The sequence below is a fragment of the Bos grunniens genome, chromosome 3, assembly GCF_055505025.1.
Source record: "Bos grunniens cultivar Pamir isolate PY7600 chromosome 3, Bosgru_T2T1.0, whole genome shotgun sequence".
NCBI classification, from domain to species: domain Eukaryota; kingdom Metazoa; phylum Chordata; class Mammalia; order Artiodactyla; family Bovidae; genus Bos; species Bos grunniens.
In genome coordinates this window covers 40832217-40850185 of record NC_141167.1, presented here as the reverse complement: position 1 = coordinate 40850185, position 17969 = coordinate 40832217, and the positions used below count along the sequence as shown (strand labels likewise).

At 35.1% G+C, this 17969-nt stretch overlaps 1 protein-coding gene across 13 annotated transcripts in view; it reads right to left on the bottom strand.

Moving 5' to 3' along the window:
* RAVER2 (ribonucleoprotein, PTB binding 2) overlaps positions 1-17969 on the bottom strand; it is a 137263-nt gene that overhangs the window by 56633 nt on the left and 62661 nt on the right. For 2 of the 13 annotated variants that reach the window (XR_015160213.1, XR_015160214.1), the window contains exons 6-9: positions 8294-8379; positions 5401-5505; positions 5049-5252; positions 2926-3197 (exon numbers count right to left, since the gene is read on the bottom strand). Coding sequence is in view for 7 of the 13 variants with exons in the window: in XM_086390392.1 (XP_086246518.1) it covers positions 2926-3197; positions 5141-5252; positions 5401-5505; positions 8294-8379 (575 nt within the window). In the remaining 6 variants the exon portion in view is untranslated. The remainder of the gene's footprint in view (positions 1-2925; positions 3198-5048; positions 5253-5400; positions 5506-8293; positions 8380-17969) is intronic. The other 11 variants (XR_015160211.1, XM_086390388.1, XR_015160212.1 and 8 more) reach the window with 8 other exon arrangements.

Sequence of the window (17969 nt, the reverse complement as noted above, 5' to 3'; positions counted from 1 at the left end):
AGCAGCATTATTCACAAGAGCCTACTGATATTGAAGCTGAAACTCCAATACTGTGGCCACCTGATGTGAAGATCTGACTCATTTGAAAAGACCCTGATGCTGGGAAAGATTGAAGGTGAGAGGAAAAGGAGCAACAGAGGATAAGATGGTTGGATGGCATCACCAACTCAATGGAGATGAGTCTGAGTAGACTCCGGGAGTTGGTGATGGACAGACAGGCCTGGTGTGCTGCAGTCCATGGGGTCGCAGAGAGTCAGACACGACTGAGAAACTGAACTGAACTGAAAGATGGAAACAATCCAAATGTCCATCAATAAATGAATGGATAAACAAAATGTAGTATATAAATACAATGGAATACTAGTCAACCTTTAAAATAAGGAAATTCCAATACAATTCATGCTACAACATGGATGACCACTGAAGAGTAATGTCATTAAGTCTTGTATCATTCCACTTACATTGGGTACTTAGAACAGTCAAATTCTGAGACAGAAAGTAAACAGTGCTTATTGGGGGCTGGGTAGAAGGGAAAATGGGAGAGTTGGTGAATGGGTACAGAGCTGCAGTATGGCATGATGAGAAAGTTCTGGAGATGGATAGTAGCAATAGTTGTAAAACAATGTGAATGTACTTAACGCCACTGAGTTGTACACTTAAAATTCAGATCTCACCCATATCTCTCTGAATCAAATTCTCAGGGCTGAGGAAGATAGAGTCCAACCCTTGACACCTATAGTGGTGATTCTGACAGAAAGAATCAAGAATCACTAATCAACATAATGTAAAAGATGCAGGTCTAAAACTCTGCATCCAAATTTAACCAACTGTTTAACAAAGTCCAAAATCTTGCTACATAATTAGAAAACATATTTTGAAATTACCTGGTCCAAGCAAGTCCCTATTTTCAGGAGAGAAGAATCACTTCTACAACAATATGTACAGGTGTTCACCAGGGTCTGCATAATTGCCTTCAGTGATATGACATTCATATCTTTGTGAAAGTGTGAACTTTTTCTTTGTTTTAAAACTTCAATTGTTTGTGTTATATTAAGCCTAAATCAGCTTTATTGTTTGTCATACTTATTAGACTAATTCTGCCCACTAAAGAAACATAAAATACTATGTGATTAGACTAGTTTGTGAATTTTTTATTTTTAAACATCAATTAAAATGACAGCTGGTCAACCCTTGCCAAGTTCCATATATCTATTTCCCTCAGTTCTTCATCGCGGGACTTGTTTTCTAGCTCTGCCCTACTTCAGCTGTCTTCTACCAGATACACTTTCACTTGTCCATTATGTGAATATCTCAAGTCCAGTTTTTCTAAAGACCCTAGTGCACAGGTCCCCAGCCTTTGGGATCTAATGCCTGATGCATTGTGGTGGAGCTGATGTAATAATAGAAATGCAGTGCACAATAAATGTAACGCACTTGGATCATCTCAAAACCACCCCCACTCCCCCAGCCATGGAAAAAACTGTGTTCCATGAAACCAGTCCCTGGTACCAGGAAGGTTAGGTACCGTTGTCCTGGTGCCTTCCATGCATTAGGAAGTCTGTGCAAAAAGAAACAGAGTATTTATATATGAGTTTTATTTAACTTCCCTCAATAACTTAAGCAATTAATCCTTCAAATAAACATTTAAAATTCTTCATTCTATGAAGAACCACCTTAGCTTTCTCAATGAACAATTATAGGTATTCTACCCATACCTCCTGTCATGACTAGGTGACAACAAAACCTCTTACAAAGTCAACAGTATCATTTTGAGATTTGAATACAGCCAATTACAAGAATTTTTTCCCTCACGTGTCACTTCTAAATCAAACAATATTTTTTGTTGTTGTCATGTCAGACTCTTTGCGACCCCATGGACTGCAGAATGCCAGGCTTCCCTGTCTTTCACCATCTCCTGAAGTTTGCTCAAAATGGTATTTCAAGACACAAATAAAAAATTAAATTAAATGTACTTTATTCTACCTACCAATTATAATATTTACAAATGTCAGTGGTTTATGAACCAATAAATTCGAGTAAAATCCTCCAGAATTAAAACCAAGATTAGGTTCTTTTGAACACACCAGAGATTAATAACTAGCTTTGAAATCTTTCAGATAAACTAGAATTTATTCTACTTTTAAATATTAAAATAATACTTAATTAGCTACAAAATATATATATTTTAGAAATAATATTGTATTTTAAAGATTAGCATTATCATTTACTAAGAAATTCTTATAAAGAATATTATATAATTGGATAAGTATTAATGGTACTCCTATGCTTTCCTAAACTACAAAATTTTGAACCTATATTACTGTATATTTGAAAATTATGCACATCCCAAGACTTTTAGAAAAGCAAACACTTACAGGAATAAAGAATTCATATTTAAACATTTTATAATGATAGATTTAAAAAACATTTTATACATATATTTTATTTACAAACTGGCAAGTAATTAAGCAGAATCCCAAACATCATTTGGCATAACTTATCAAAAGACAGATTTTTGTTTATAATAATAGCTTTTTTTAAGGGTCCAATATTTTCTTCTTTTGAGAAGCAAATGCACACTATGAAAACAGTCAGCATGTCATTGACATAGGAATTATGCAGTTTGTAATATATACTTTAAGTATATTATCAACTTCTTTTGAAATACAAAAATAGTTCAGATTACTTGATGCTTTATAAATTATAACACCTGTAAAATAACCAAAAAATTAAATACTCTAGAATTAGAATCATTTAAGATACAATTAAAAAGGAATATATACATATTCCTTGGTAGTATACACACACATGTAGTATACATATATATACTTCATGTAGATACATGTGTGCATTTATATGTATGTGTATGCATGCATGCACACACTCTCTCTTTTACACACACACACACACACAGAGTTTTCTTACCCCTGAACTTATCTCCAGGCCTTTTGGCTGACTTTGTTGTTGCTTTTGATGTCCTGTGAGCAAGCCACCAGCAGTAAGGTTTGGAAAGCTCTGCAGATAAGTCTGTGACCCTGAGAAATTTCCTTCTGCCATTCCCACCAATGCTGGCTGTTTCTCCTGAGTGCTCCCATGCCCTGGTCCAGCTTGTCCAGCAATGTGCTGATTTGGAAGGAACGGTAACATGCCCATGCCAGTTGTTATAGTTGTTTGAGTTGGAATCAAATTAGGTGCTGCTGTGAATCATAAATGCAAAAAATTTTGGTTAGATGAGGCTTATTCACAATAGTCCTTTTGATTTTGTCAAGTTGTGCGCAAAATGTGCAGAAACCTATTTTTTAATCTATTAGAAAACAGTTAAATTTAAAATGTGAGGTTAAAGGTTGTAGATTAGCAGCATCTTGTATGGAAAAACAAAAACCTCTAATAGGAATCACACTTTTCCTATTTCAGCAACTTTCAGTATAATCTCAAGGATACTATACTCTTTCATTCCAAGTTTTAATTGCACACTTTAGAAGTTAACAGCATGTACGTTTTTGCATTTAAGTTATATCAGTGCCTTTAAAAAAAAAAATGCCCACTGTAATTTGCCAGCTTCTATGTTTGAAGGGAATAATTAAATAAGTCTTCAGTTTAAAAAAATTCCCTGACAGTCAAAAATTATTAAAGTTACATTAATCCAATAATTATATTTAGTCAGCTGACTTGTACCAACTCATGAGTCAAATACACTGTCTCCTCCCAGCTCCTGAGTTCAACATCTTTGCATGGGTAACCTGAAATCAGCCTTGGTTGGACTGTTTACAAACAAAAGTCCACAAACACTACAAATCAAGATTTCTTTTTTAACTCAGAGAGTTGGTTTTTAAACATCAGCACATCACTGGTTTAAAAAACATCAATATTTGTGAATGGATAAGCACCAAATGAAAGTTTAATACATGAAAGTTTTACATTTTTATTTACAGGGATTAACAAGAAATTCTGAAAGGAATAGAAGTTTTAATAGGAAAATTCTGAATCATTCCATTTTTAAAAAATCTATAGGTCAAAGCTAAACGAAAAGAACTAGTTTTGATAACTATTGTAATTAAATCAAAGTTAGACTTTAAAAATTCTCTAAACAAATTTCTTAATTTTAGTACTTATTATTTGTAGATAGATTCTTAGTTCTATTTTTGAGCAATATATTTACTTGGACACTTCTAATTTTCAGTGTTCTTAAAGCAACAATGCTGAAGCAATTGGCTAGTTATTTAACCCAATATAAATAACAAATATCTGCATAAGCTTTTAAGCATACAAAATTTAATTTTTAGGACTCATCACACCATAAAAATTTCTATACCTGTCTGTATACTGGTTTAACTTTTGCCCAATTTCAATAGTCTGAATTGATCATTTAACTATTTCACTTGGCTTCATGTACAAGAGGTTCAACATGCTACCTATATTTAACTGACTTAAAAAAAAAATCACTCGTGACGGCTTTTCTCTTTTTTCCCCCTCAGCATCCTTACTTTGAACTAATTTCAGTGAAACTTCCAACTGAAAATGCCTTTCAAAATCACACTCAAGTAAGAAGTCTTGGTATACTACCATGGTGTTATTCTAAAAAGAAAAATAATTGTTCTGTTTAAATTTGTCATATTTTAGAAGTACATAGTACATCATTTTTTTCTGCTACTATGTTGGAGTTCACATTTTAAAAGTTATACAAACAATGAAACTTTAACTTTACAATTACCAGATATTTCTTAATAATCAAACTTTAAATTTATAATTACCAGATATTTCTTAATAAAAGCTAACAGTTTCTTCATCCAGGCAAAAGTCAAATGGATCACTCTGCAATGTGCTGTCAGCCCAGTGGGCAGCATGTCAGTCTCAATGCATTTATGTCTTTGCCTCATGCTTCTATGAATCATCATCAAATATTAACGCATATCCAACAGAGAAAGTCTTATCTTGGCATAGAAGCAACTCCATCAATACATAACTTATCAATAGTATTCTAATGTTAAAAATAGAAAAGCCCAGAGGGCTCTTGAAACTTTAAATGATTAAAAAAACTCAAATCTGACCTTCCTGTAAATACAAGTAGAATACAGGTACACTATCTTTAAATCTCAAATCTGACTGTTTACTGACGTCTCAGCAAATACACATCATTTACTTTTATGTACTTCTCCAAGATGGCCCAGCTCTGTTTTCAATGGAAGCGGTGACCCTATCCCTACGGCAGTCTGAAGTACCATAGCTGGGGGTTCTCCAAGTAAGCCCGGTTTCTGCAAAAGAAAAAAGAATTTTGCTAGTGGCAGCAAGATATAACCTAATAAAAAAACTGTACATGTGAAAATTCATAAACCACCTGACCAACAGCATGACTACAGAAAAGGGGTGAACTCATTTCAAAACAAAAAATTCCATACTTACATTATTAGTATGTATATTCTCAAACTTCATTAGCTGTTGCTGAGCCAGTGGTACATGAGAAAGATTCTGAAGAAATAAATTAGAAGTATTACCCATAAGTGAGCTCTGTGAAAATGACAAAACATTAAGTTAGCTTAATTTTGAAGAGGTAATTGTTGTGTAAGCCAATTCATTTTAAAGTTGAATTCCCCCATTGATCTGAGCACAAGCAACAGCTTCTTATCCTACTTTCCAATTACAGGCAACACTAATTAATTCTTTCAGTAACATACCAGATGTGAACATGCAGTCATGAAACTAATTCCACATTTCTTCCTTCTTTTCTTTCATCCTTTCTCCCTTTTCCTCACTCCCTTCTGGCTTTGATATCAGTATCTTTCAATCATTTATTTGCTCATTTTATTCATTCAGCAAAAATTTATTGAGCACTTCTATATGCCAGGCACTGTGATACATAGAGAGGAAAACAATATGATCTGCCCTCATGGATCTTACAGTCCCCTGAGGAAGGGAGACATTAATTATAAAAATATACAATTAATAATGGCAATGAGTGTATGAAGGAAAAATACAAGGAGTGATGAGAACAAAGAGTAGTGGAACTTGATTTAGACTGATAAATTCAAGGAAGGTTTCCCTGAGTAACTAACTCACGCACAGAGATCTGAAGGCTGCAGAGAAATAACTAGGTGAAGTCTGGGGAAATGAGGTGGTGTTGGGATGGGAAAGATTTCAAGCAGGAGGAACAGCAGGAGCAAAGACCTAAGGAGAAGAGAAGAAAGTCCTTCAAGGACCAAAAGCAGTTCACTATAGCTGGGACAGGGACACCTAAGGTGTATGAGAGGCAGGGGAAGCCAGTTTGGACAGGTCCTCAAGGCCATATTAAGCAGTTTGGTCTTTGTGTCAGTCGCTCAGTCGTGTCTGACTCTTTGCGACCCCACGGACTGTAGTCCACCAGGCTTCCCTGTCCATGGGATTCTCCAGGCAAGAATACTGGAGTAGTTTGCCTTGCCCTTCTACAGGGGATCTTCCAGACCCAGGGACTGAACCTAGGTCTTCTGCATTACAGGTGGATTCTTTACCATCTGAGCCACCAAGAAAGACTTCTTTCAGTCTTTATTTTAAACATTTGGTCTTTAAAGTAAAATGAGTATTGTCAAACTCTGGACTCTTCTCCCATATCACTTTAAACCTTACTGTAATTAACTGGTTGTTTTCTCTATATGCGACCCCATGGACTGTGAATATTTTGTACAATGCTATAGCATAAATGGCTAACAGAGTGTCTAGTACATGTTGAGTAAATGAATGAGTAATGCATAAGGTCCTATGTTAGATTCTAAGAATGAAAAATACATAATAGGCCTTTCCCTTAAAAAGTTGGGTTTAGCCACCATATGATTTAACAATCCAGATCACTCCTAGACATATACCCTGAGGAAACCAAAACTGAAAAAGACACATGTATCCCAGTGTTGATTGCAGCACTATTTATAATAACTAGAACATGGATGCAACCTAGATGTCCATTGACAGATGAATACATAAAGAAACTGTGCTACATATATATATATATATAAATAAATATAAATGGGATACTGCTCAGCCATAAAAAGGAACAACTTTGAGTCAGTTCTGATGAGGTGGACAAACCTAGAGCCTATTACACAGAGTGAACTAAGTCAGAAACAGAAATATAAATATTGTATACTGATGCCTAAATATGGAATCTAAAAAGATGGTATTGATGAATTTATTTGGAGGGCAGCAATGGAGAAACAGATATAGAGAACAGACCTATGGACCCGGGGGGGAGGGGAGGAGGGAGAGGGTAAGATGTATGGAGAGAGTAACATGGAAACTTACAATACCATTCGTAAAATAGATAACCAATGGGAATTTGGTGTATGACTCAGGGAACTCAAACAGGGGATCTGTGACAATTTAGAGGGTGGGATGGGGAGGCAGAAGGGAGGGAGGTTCAGGAGGGAGGGGACATGGGTGTACCTACGGCTGATTCCTGTTAACATATGACAGAAAACCACAAAATTCTGTAAAGCAATTATCCTTCAATTAAAAAAATAAATTTAAAAAAAGTTGGGTTTAGGAACAGACATTCATTTACTCAAACTACAACAACCATCTATTTCATACTAATATTAGGTTTCATTTGTAATTATGCTTCTATATGGATACAGCCTTAAATAGCACCTGAAATTAGTAGGTAATATTTATCTCCAATATTATGGATATTTATGTACACAAACATATTTAAAATACTTATCTGAAAAAGGTAAGAAAGATATTTTTCACTCATATATAAATTATCTTTATAACACTGATTTTTTAAATTAATTTATTTATTTTAATTGGAGGCTAATTACTTTACAATATTGTAGTGGTTTTTGCCATACATTGACATGAATCAGCCATGGGTGTACATGTGTTCCCCATCCTGAACCCCGCTCCCCCTTCCCTCCTCATCCCATCCTTCAGGCTCATCCCAGTGCACCAGCCCTGAGCACCCTGTCTCATGCATAACACTGATTAAGTTTTAAGAATAGAGCTATTGTTCATTTATTTTTCTTTCTGTAAGTTTTTGGGTCAAAACCATATCAGACTTGCTTTGAGCTACTGATTTATTTCTAGAAAAATAAACCACAAAATATACCTCTTTACTTCTTAATGTCCTACAAATAGGACTCAATAAATATATAAGCGATGCTGCTTTGATTTCCTTATTGAGTTCTGTTTTTATGTAGGTACATTTATTACTAAGAACTTTATTTAAAAACAAAATACTCATTTAATTCCTTGAGAACTTTAAGTGTTAAGAACAAACAAAATATTCATTCCAAATTTTTTATGTTTCAATTCAATGCTATTTATATACCTGATGTGCTTTATTCAAGGGTAAAAATGCAGGGGAGATGGATGGATTCATCAGATGTGGCAAGCTGTGAGGTGTTCCAAGAACTGCTTTAAGAAAATAAAAGCAAAACTTTATCTTTATGATATACATATATGGAATTAAAAATAAACTCCAAAAAGGGTAGATGACTATTACTTAACACACTCAACATATTCACTGGACGTTCAATGATATACTAATCTTGCCACTGTACAAAAAGTGACAGGTTTCTTTCCTTGTCATTCAACCCTAGAATTGAAAATTCCAATACCTTCTGTCTCAACAGCAAAACACCAAACCTAGTCTTTCTCTTTAGCACTTAGTGCAAGCAAACTAATGATATCTTTTAATAAACAGAATACTAATTAAACCCATGTTATCTGCTCAGTGTTTCTGTCAGTTTTTTTGAGTATTTTGGCAGAGGGTCAGGATGGGAAGGGAAGGAAAATATACAATCCTGTTGTTAAAGCTTATAATCCAATTGAGGAGAGAACACATTATATTAATAGGTACAGTTAAACAACACTTCATAACAAAAAAGAAACAATACTGTACATAGTTGACAAATAAATGATAAGCATGCTTTTTATCAAGATTGTCTAAGAGTACAAAGACCAGAGTACGTATCAGAAGAGACATGTTAAGAATAGACAATATACAGACAAAAAGACTCATGAGATAAAAAATATATAAGCAATTTCATCTAATTATTAGATGTAAGTAGTCATAATATACAATTAATTAGAATTACAGAAGGTCAAGCTTAGAAAGTACTTCAAAAAGCATGTAATCCAATGATGAAACATATTTGAAATTTATATATAATATCACTACAAATTCACTCTATGATTTAAAAACTTTGTTTCAAATTTTTGTTTCTTATTGAGGCAGATCATTACATCTTTGGAAAACTGACCATTAGAAAGTACTTTCTTTGGAATAAACCAGTTTCCTGATAGGTGATGGGAAAATTAAGATCATCAGAATAAGTTGCTAATGAAGGAAAATACTGTTTATTAGAAAAGAGGGATAATGATGGTCATTTCATAAATAGAAAGAGATCAAGGGGATCAACAATCATGTCTGTGCACCTAACAAAGCTTCAAAATATATAAAGCAACAATTTCTAAAACTGAAAGGAAAAGGAGAAAAATCCACAGTTATGATAAGAGGTTTCAATACCTCCTCCCCTCATTTTCCAGTCACTGCATTTTGTTAAAAAACATTAAAATTTTTTTCACAGCTTTTAGTGAATATAGTATTTCCCAATTTAAAACAGTAACAACTAGAATTAAAATGTTCTGAAAATGTTCACAGTCTCACATCTAGCTGCCTTTACCCTTAGACCTTGGCTAGGTCTCCCATTCAGCCTCTTCTCCCCTCAATAATTGATAGCATGCTGTTGCTCTTTAGTTGTTCAATCATGTCAAACTCTTCAACCCCATGAACTGTAGCCCACCAGGCTCCTCTATCCATGGGATTTCCCAGGCAAAATACTGGAGTGGGTTGCCATTTCCTTCTCCAGGAGATCTTCCCGACCCAGGAATCAAGCCTGGGTAGGGTTTGACCTGTCCATGGGGTCGCAAAGAGTCAGACAAAACTGAGCAACTGAGTGTGCATAATTCATCATGATAACAGACCAAAAATAAAAAAGCCACACTGCTGATATCAACAAATGGAGAAAAGCAGTAGATAAATTCCAGAAATTATTATGACAAAATTTCTCAGCAATATAGGAATAAGTTCCCATCTTGGAAAAAAAATCTGTAAATTAAAAAACATAGCTAAGATAATGCTTAATAATAAAAGAATGAATGCTTTCTCTGTAAGGTCAGGAAGAAGGCAAGGATGTCCACTCTCAAAAGTTCAATGCAGAAATTTTCCTGAGATTTCTATCTACTGCAGTAAAGCAAGAAAAATAAAAGGTATACATACTATAAAGGAAGAAGTAAAACTTCTTGTAGATGACATGATAGTCTATACAGAAAATCCTAAGGGCAAAATCTACTAGAGATAAAAAGCAAGTCTGCATGATACAAGATAAATATACAAAATCAGCTGTACTTGTATATGCTAGCAACAAGCAACAGGAAACCAAAATTTAGAAAGTAAAACTATTTAAAATAGTATCAAGAATGTATAAAGAATGCAGCAACAAAAAGAAATACAACTCTGTTTAAAAACAGGCAAAGAACTCGATTAAGTGTTTCTCCAAAGATGACATAAAAACAGACAATAAGCACAAGAAAAGATGCTCAACATAGTCACTAGGAAAACTCAGATCAAAACTATGATGAGTTGCCAGTTTATTCCTATTTGGATGGCTAAAATAATAAAAGCAGAAAGTAACAAGAGTCTATGAAGATATGGAGAAATTGGAACCCTCGAACACTGCTTTCGAAGTGTAAAATGGTGCAGCCACTGTGGAGACAGCTTGCAGGTACTCAACAAGTTAAACAGAGAGTAAGCACATGATCCACCACGTCTGGCTCTAAGTATATAACCTCAAAAGAACTGAAAACAGATGTTCAAATGCTTGTACATGAGCATTCATAGACAACACTCTTCATAATAGTCAAAAGGTGAAAACAACTCAAACTGTCCATCAAGGATGAATGAATAAACAAACTGTGACATATGCACACAATGGAGTATCATTCAGCCACAAAAGGAATGAAGAACTCATACATATATTACAGCACTCAGAAACACCATGCTAAGTGAAAGAAGCCAGATACACAGTGACTTCTGTTTATATGAAACACCCAGAATAAACAAAAGACAGAAAGCAGATGGGCTGTTGCCAGGACCTAGGCAGAGGGAAAATAGGGCAGTAACTGTTTAATGGGTACAGATTTTATTTTGAGGTCATGAAAACGTTTCTAAAGTTAAGCAGAGTTTGTGATTACAAAACACTGTGAATGTACCAAATGTCACTGAACTATTGACTTTAAAATGATCAATTTCATGTTATGTGACGTCTGCCTCAAAATTACAATAAAAAATAGTATCAAGGAATATGAAACGCTAAGGATAAATCTGAAAAAATATGCGTCAGATTTACACCCTGAAACCTACAAAACATTGTTGATAAAAGAAGGCCTAAATAAACGGAGAGATATATTTATGGCAAATTGTTGTCAATTCTGCACAAATCAGCATACAGATTCAACACAATTCCAAATTCCCAGCAGACATTTTTCACAGAAATTGATAGCTGATTCTAAAATTTATATGCACATACAAAGGACCCAGGATGGACAAAACAAATAGAAAAAGAATAGAGTTGGAGCACTTACACTTACTGTTTTCAGGACTTACTATAAAACTATCAAGACAATGCAGTATTAGTATAAATACAGACATTTAGATCAATGGAATAGAATAGGGGGTCCAGAGACAGAGCCCTATGTATACAATCAATTGATTTTTGAAAACAGTGTCAAGAAATTCAATGAAAAAGGATAATCTTTTTTAACAAATTATGCTAGAACAACTGCAAAAAAAATATTAACCTGGACCTTTACCTCAAAGTGTAAATAACAATTAACTTGAAATCATTTATAAACCTAAACTTAAGAGGTAAAATTATAAAAGTTCTTGAAGAAAACACAGGAGGACATTTTTGTTATCTCGAATTTGGCAAAGATTTTTTAAACATGACATAAGAAATATGAATTAGAAAATAAAAAAATAATAAACAGGACATTGTCAAAATAAGCAATTTTCTTCTTCAAAAGATATTAAGAAAATAAAAGGACAGCCTACAGAGTGGCTGTAAACCCAAATATATCCAATAAAGGAGTTGTATCTAGAATAAAGAACTCTAACAACTTAAGAAGATCAACAGCTAGAGCACGTGTACACCTGTGGCGGATTCATGTTGATGTATGGCAAAACGAATACAATATTGTAAAGTAATTAGCCTCCAATTAAAATAAATAAATTTAAATTTAAAATAAACAAAAAATGTACAAAATATTTCAAAAGATATATTAACTAAGGAGATATAAAGATGATAAATTAGTACATTAAAAGATGTTCAAAACCATTTGTCAAAAGGGATATTCAAATTAAAACCACAATAAGATATAAACCAAACAGAAAGGCTAAAATTAAAGGGTCAGTATGTCAAATGTTGGTGAGGACACTGAGTGAACTACAGCCTTGGACACTGATGGTGAGAATGTAAATTGGGCAGAAAACACATTAGAAAACAGGTGGGGGACTTCCCTGGTGATCCAGTGGTTAAGACTCTACTCCCAATGCAGAGGGCCCAGGTTCTGTCCTGATCAGGGAACTAGGTCCCACGTGCCACAACTAAAGATCCTGCATGCTGCAACAAAGACTCAAGATCCCCTGTGCCACAGCTAAAACCCAGTGCAGCCAAATAAAGAATAAAAGCAAATGTCCAGAGCAATTTTATCTCTAACGACCCCAAACAGGAAATAACCCAATGTTCAACAAATCAATGAAAGTGCGAATTGTGGAACAGAATACTGCTCAGAGTTAAAAAGGAAAAAAACTACTGATAACATGAAGCAACATGGATGAATCTCAAAATAATAAGCTGAGGGAAAGAAGTCATACAGTACATACTGTTTGACTCCATTTATATACATTTCTAGAAAATACAAACTTTAGTGACAGAAAGCAAATCAGTAGTTTCCTGGGGATGAGGAGAAGGGTGGGTTAAAAACAGGCAAAAGGAAAGTTTTGAAAGTAATGAATATCTTCATTGTTTTGATTATGATGATCGTGGGTCATATAAATGGAAAAGTTTACCAATTTGTACAATTTAAATATGTGCAGATGACTGTGCCTCAATTATACCTCAATAAAGCATGGTGAAAGTGAGAGGAGAGTGAAAAAGGTGGCTTAAAACTGAACATTCAAAAAACTAAGATCATGGCATCTGGTCCCATCACTTCATGGCAAACAGATAGGGAAACAAGGAAACAGTGACATACTTTTTTTTCTTGGGCTCCAAAATCACTGCAGATGGTGACTGCAGCCAAGAAGTTAAAAGACACTTGCCCCTTGGAAGAAAAGCTATGACAAACCTAGACAGTAAATTAAAAAGCAGAGACATTACTTTGCCAACAAAGGTCCGTCTAGTTTAAGCTATGGTTTTTTCCAGTAGTCACGTATGGATGTGAGAGTTGGACTATAAAGAAGGCTGAGCGCTGAAGAATTGATGCTTTTGAACTGTGGTGTTGGAGAAGACTCTTGAGAGTTCCTTGGATTGCAAGGAGATACAATCAGTCCATTCTAAAGGAGATCAGTCCTGAATATTCACTGGAAGGACTGATGCTAAAGCTGAAGTTCCAAGACTTTGGCCACCTGATGCGAAGAACTGACTAATTAGAAAAGACCCTGATGCTGGGAAAGATCGAAGGCAGGAGGAGAGGGGAATGACAGAGGACGAGATGGTTGGATGGCATCACTAACTCGATGGACATGAGTTTGATAAGCTCCAAGAGTTGGTGGACAGGGAAGGCTGGCATGTTGCAGTCCATGGGATCGCAGAGTCAGACACGACTAAGCAACTAAACTGAACTGAAAGCTGCTAAAACTACAATTTAGACTATAAGTTACAATATTTACATTATACTGCATTTTTTAAGGTAGTTCAAACGTCTGGATTGAAAAGAAAAGATCAGTATGGCTCAAGTAACATAAAGTGGGTGTGGGAGGAAAATCAACCTGATGGTTGTGCACAGATTAGACAGAAAAGAAGGCAGACAAGAAAGGTAGTTAAAAATTTACAGAGTAGATCATATATCACCAGGTATGTACAAGTCATGCAACAGAGAGGTAAAGGAAGGAGTTTAATCAGTAAACAATATTTAAGTACTTTTTACTCTAAATAGCAGGTCTGTTCTAGGTGCCTGAGAGGAACAAAACAGATAAATCTTTGCCTTTATGGAGCCTTCTCTGTTCTAGTGGAAGAAAAGGCAATAAACAAGTAAATATGTGTCAGTTACTTGAAAAAAAAAATGATACAATGAGCAAGAAGTAACACAAGGGTTTAAATACAAATATATCATATAGGCATACTTCAGAGACATTGAAGATTTGGTTCCAGGTCACTCCAAGAAAGTGATTACCGTAGTAAAGTAAGTCACACAATTTTTTTTTGTTTCCTGGTACATATAAAAAAGTTATGTTTATGCTACATATCTAAAACAATATATATACACCTCAGTTTTAAAATGCTAACCATCATCTGACAAAGCAGTGTTGCCACAAACCTTCAATTTAAAAAAAAAAAACACAGTATCTGTGAAGCACAATAAAATAAGGCACACTTGTATATATATGTATCTTACAATATAAGGATAATCTCAGAGAATTATGACCCTTTGTAACTATTTTAGTTTGCTCAGAGGCCTCTGTGAAGAGTTTAGGATATAAGGAATATAGTTAAAATGTAGTAACAAACACAGTAAGGAAAAAACAAATGAAACTTCTTGATTAACAAGATAGTTTGTCTTTCCTGAACACCAACAAACTTTCCACACATTCTCCAGAAGCTTTGCATGTGTTCAAGTAAGGTATTTAACCCTCTTCGTTTCCCATTCTAAATAAAGCAAAAGTTATCAGTAAAATACTGAAATATTCTTCTTAAAACTATAAAAGTAGCACTAAAGTGAAAAAGTACAATCTCATATGGTCATATACCAACCTGAGGAGAAAAGCAGAGGGGGAGAATACATATCCTCAGATACAAAGAAGAGAAAAATTAATTTGGGGGAGAAGTTACTAAAGATAGCCCAGGTATGAACTATTACTTTCGAATAGACCCACAAGTGTAATATACTTCTTTAAACACTGATACAATCTTGGACTGTATTAATAGAAATATAATGATGATAGGAAGGAAATCCCACTGCATTTTGTGGTGATTAGAACCCATCGACAGGATAAATTTGTCTGTGTACGCCATTCTGCAAGGCAACCAAGATAACATATTAGGAGAGGAAAACTTACTGGGGGCTCTGGAGAGCATATCCTATGACCTGTTGTGGAAAGTCAAGTACGGAACTATAGGTTATGAAGATGTAGAAGAGGTGTATAAAGCAAACTACACTCAGTATTTTGTAATAACCTAAGGGAAAAGAATCTGAAAGAAGGAGATACACATGCATAACTGAATCACTTTGCTGTATACCTGAAACTATCACAACAATGTAAATCAACTATACTTGAATAAAAAAGTAAAATTAAAATAAATAAAATGGTTCTAAAAAGAGACTATTTATATTTTCATCTTAAAATATAAAAATATTTAGTTTTATCAATTCTTAATATATGGGTTGACAAAGGTGCGTTTATGTAATTGACACATGTGATACGTAAACTGTATATACTGGGGTTCCACTAAAAATATACTTCACTGATAGAATGCATAGACAAAAAATAAACAAAAGGACACCACTCGTCTGCAGAACAGAAAACAAAGAAAATCAAAGATGACTACAGTTTCATGATAGTTATCTCCAAACATCAGAAGGCTATTCTTACGGAAGAAGGATAGATTTATTCTATGTTTCTTCATAGGAAGAACTAGAATAAGCAGCTAAAAGTGATAGAAATTACCATCTAATATAAGAAAAAACCTAGTAATTAAATTTGTCAAACCAGGGAATAGTTGCCTTGCAAATAATGAGCTGCTTGTGCTTTGAGTAGTCAAGACATACAAAGGATATCTCTATGCCATTAAAATTGCAGGAAGTTAAAGCTTTATCTTTAAAGTCTCATTTAACTCAGATGACCATTTTATCTACTACAGTGGGCAAGAATCCCTTAGAAGAAATAGAGTAGCCATCACAGTCAACAAAAGTGTTCAAAAGGCAGTACTTGGATGCAATCTCAAAAACAACAGAATGATCTGTTCGTTTTCAAGGCAAACCATTCAATATCACAGTAATCCAAGTTTACGCCCCAAAAAGTAATGCTGAAGAAGCTGAAGTTTAATGGTTTTATAAAAACCTACACGACTTCTAGAACTAATACCCCAAAAAGATGTCATTTTCATTACAGGGGACTGGAATGCAAAAGTAGGAAGTAAAGAAACACCTGGAGTAACAGGCAAATTTGGCCTTGGAGTACAGAATGGAGCAGGGCAAAGGCTAACAGAGTTTTGCCAAGAGAATGCACTGGTCATAGCAAACACCATCTTCCAACAACACAAGGACTCTACACATGGACATCACCAGATGGTCAATACCGAAGTCAGATTGATTATATTCTTTGCAGTCACAGATGGAGAAGCTCTATACAGTCAGCAAAAACAAGACTGTGAGCTGACTATGGCTCAGATCATGAACCCCTTATTGCCAAATTCAGACTTCAATTGAAGAAAGCAGGGAAAACCACTAGACCATTCAGGTATGACCTAAATCAAATCCCTTACAATTATACAGTGGAAGTGAGAAACAGATTCAAGGGATTAGATCTGATAGACAGAGTGCCTGATGAACTATGGACAAAGGTTTGTGCCATTGTACAGGAGACAGGTATCAAGACTATATCAAGAAAAAGAAATGAAAAAAGGCAAAATGGTCGTCCAAGGAGGCCTTACAAACAGCTGAGAAAAGAAGAGAAGTGAAAGTCAAAGGAGAAAAGGAAAGATATACCCATTTGATAGCAAGGAGAGATAAGAAAGCCTTCCTCAACGATCAACGCAAAGAAATAGAGGAAAACAACAGAATGGGAAAGACTAGAGATCTCAAGAAAAGTTGAGACACCAAGGGAACGTTTCATGCAAAGATGGGCACAATAAAGGACAGAAATGGTATGGACCTAACAGAAGCAGAAGATATTAAGAAGAGGGGGCAAGAATACACAGAAGAACTATACAAAAAAGATCTTCATGACCCAGATAATTACGATGGTGTGATCACTCACCTAGAGCCAGACATCCTGGAATGTGAAGTCAAGTGGGCTTTAGGAAGCATCACTATGAACAAAGTTAGTGGAGGTGATAGAATTCCAGTTGAGCTATTTCAAATCCTAAAAGATGATGCTGTGAAAGTGCTGCACTCAATATGTCAGCAAATGTGGATAACTCAGCAGTGGCCACAGGACTGGAAAAGGTCAGTTTTCATTCCAATCCCAAAGAAAGGCAATGTCAAAGAATGCTCAAACTACCGCACAATTGCACTCATCTTACATGCTAGTAAAGTAATGCTGAAAATTCTCCAAGCCAGGCTTCAACAGTACATGAACCATGAACTTCCAGATGTTCAAGCTGGATTTAGAAACAGCAGAGGAACCAGAGATCAAACTGCCAACATCTGTTGGATCATTGAAAAAGCAAGAGAGTTCCAGAAAAACATCTACTTCTGCCTTATAGACTATACATCTACTTCTGCCTAAGCCTTTGACTGTAGATCACCACAAACTGTGGAAAATTCTTCAAGAGATGGGAATACCAGATCACCTGACCTGCCTCCTGAGAAATCTGTATGCAGGTCAGGAAGCAACAGTTAGAACTGGACGTGGAACAACAACTGGTTCCAAATCAGGAAAGGAGTACATCAGTTCAGTTGCTCAGTTGTGTCCAACTCTTTGCGGCCCCATGGACTGCAGCACACCAGTCTTCCCTGTCCATCACCAACTCCTGGAGTTTACTCAAACTCATGTCCATTGA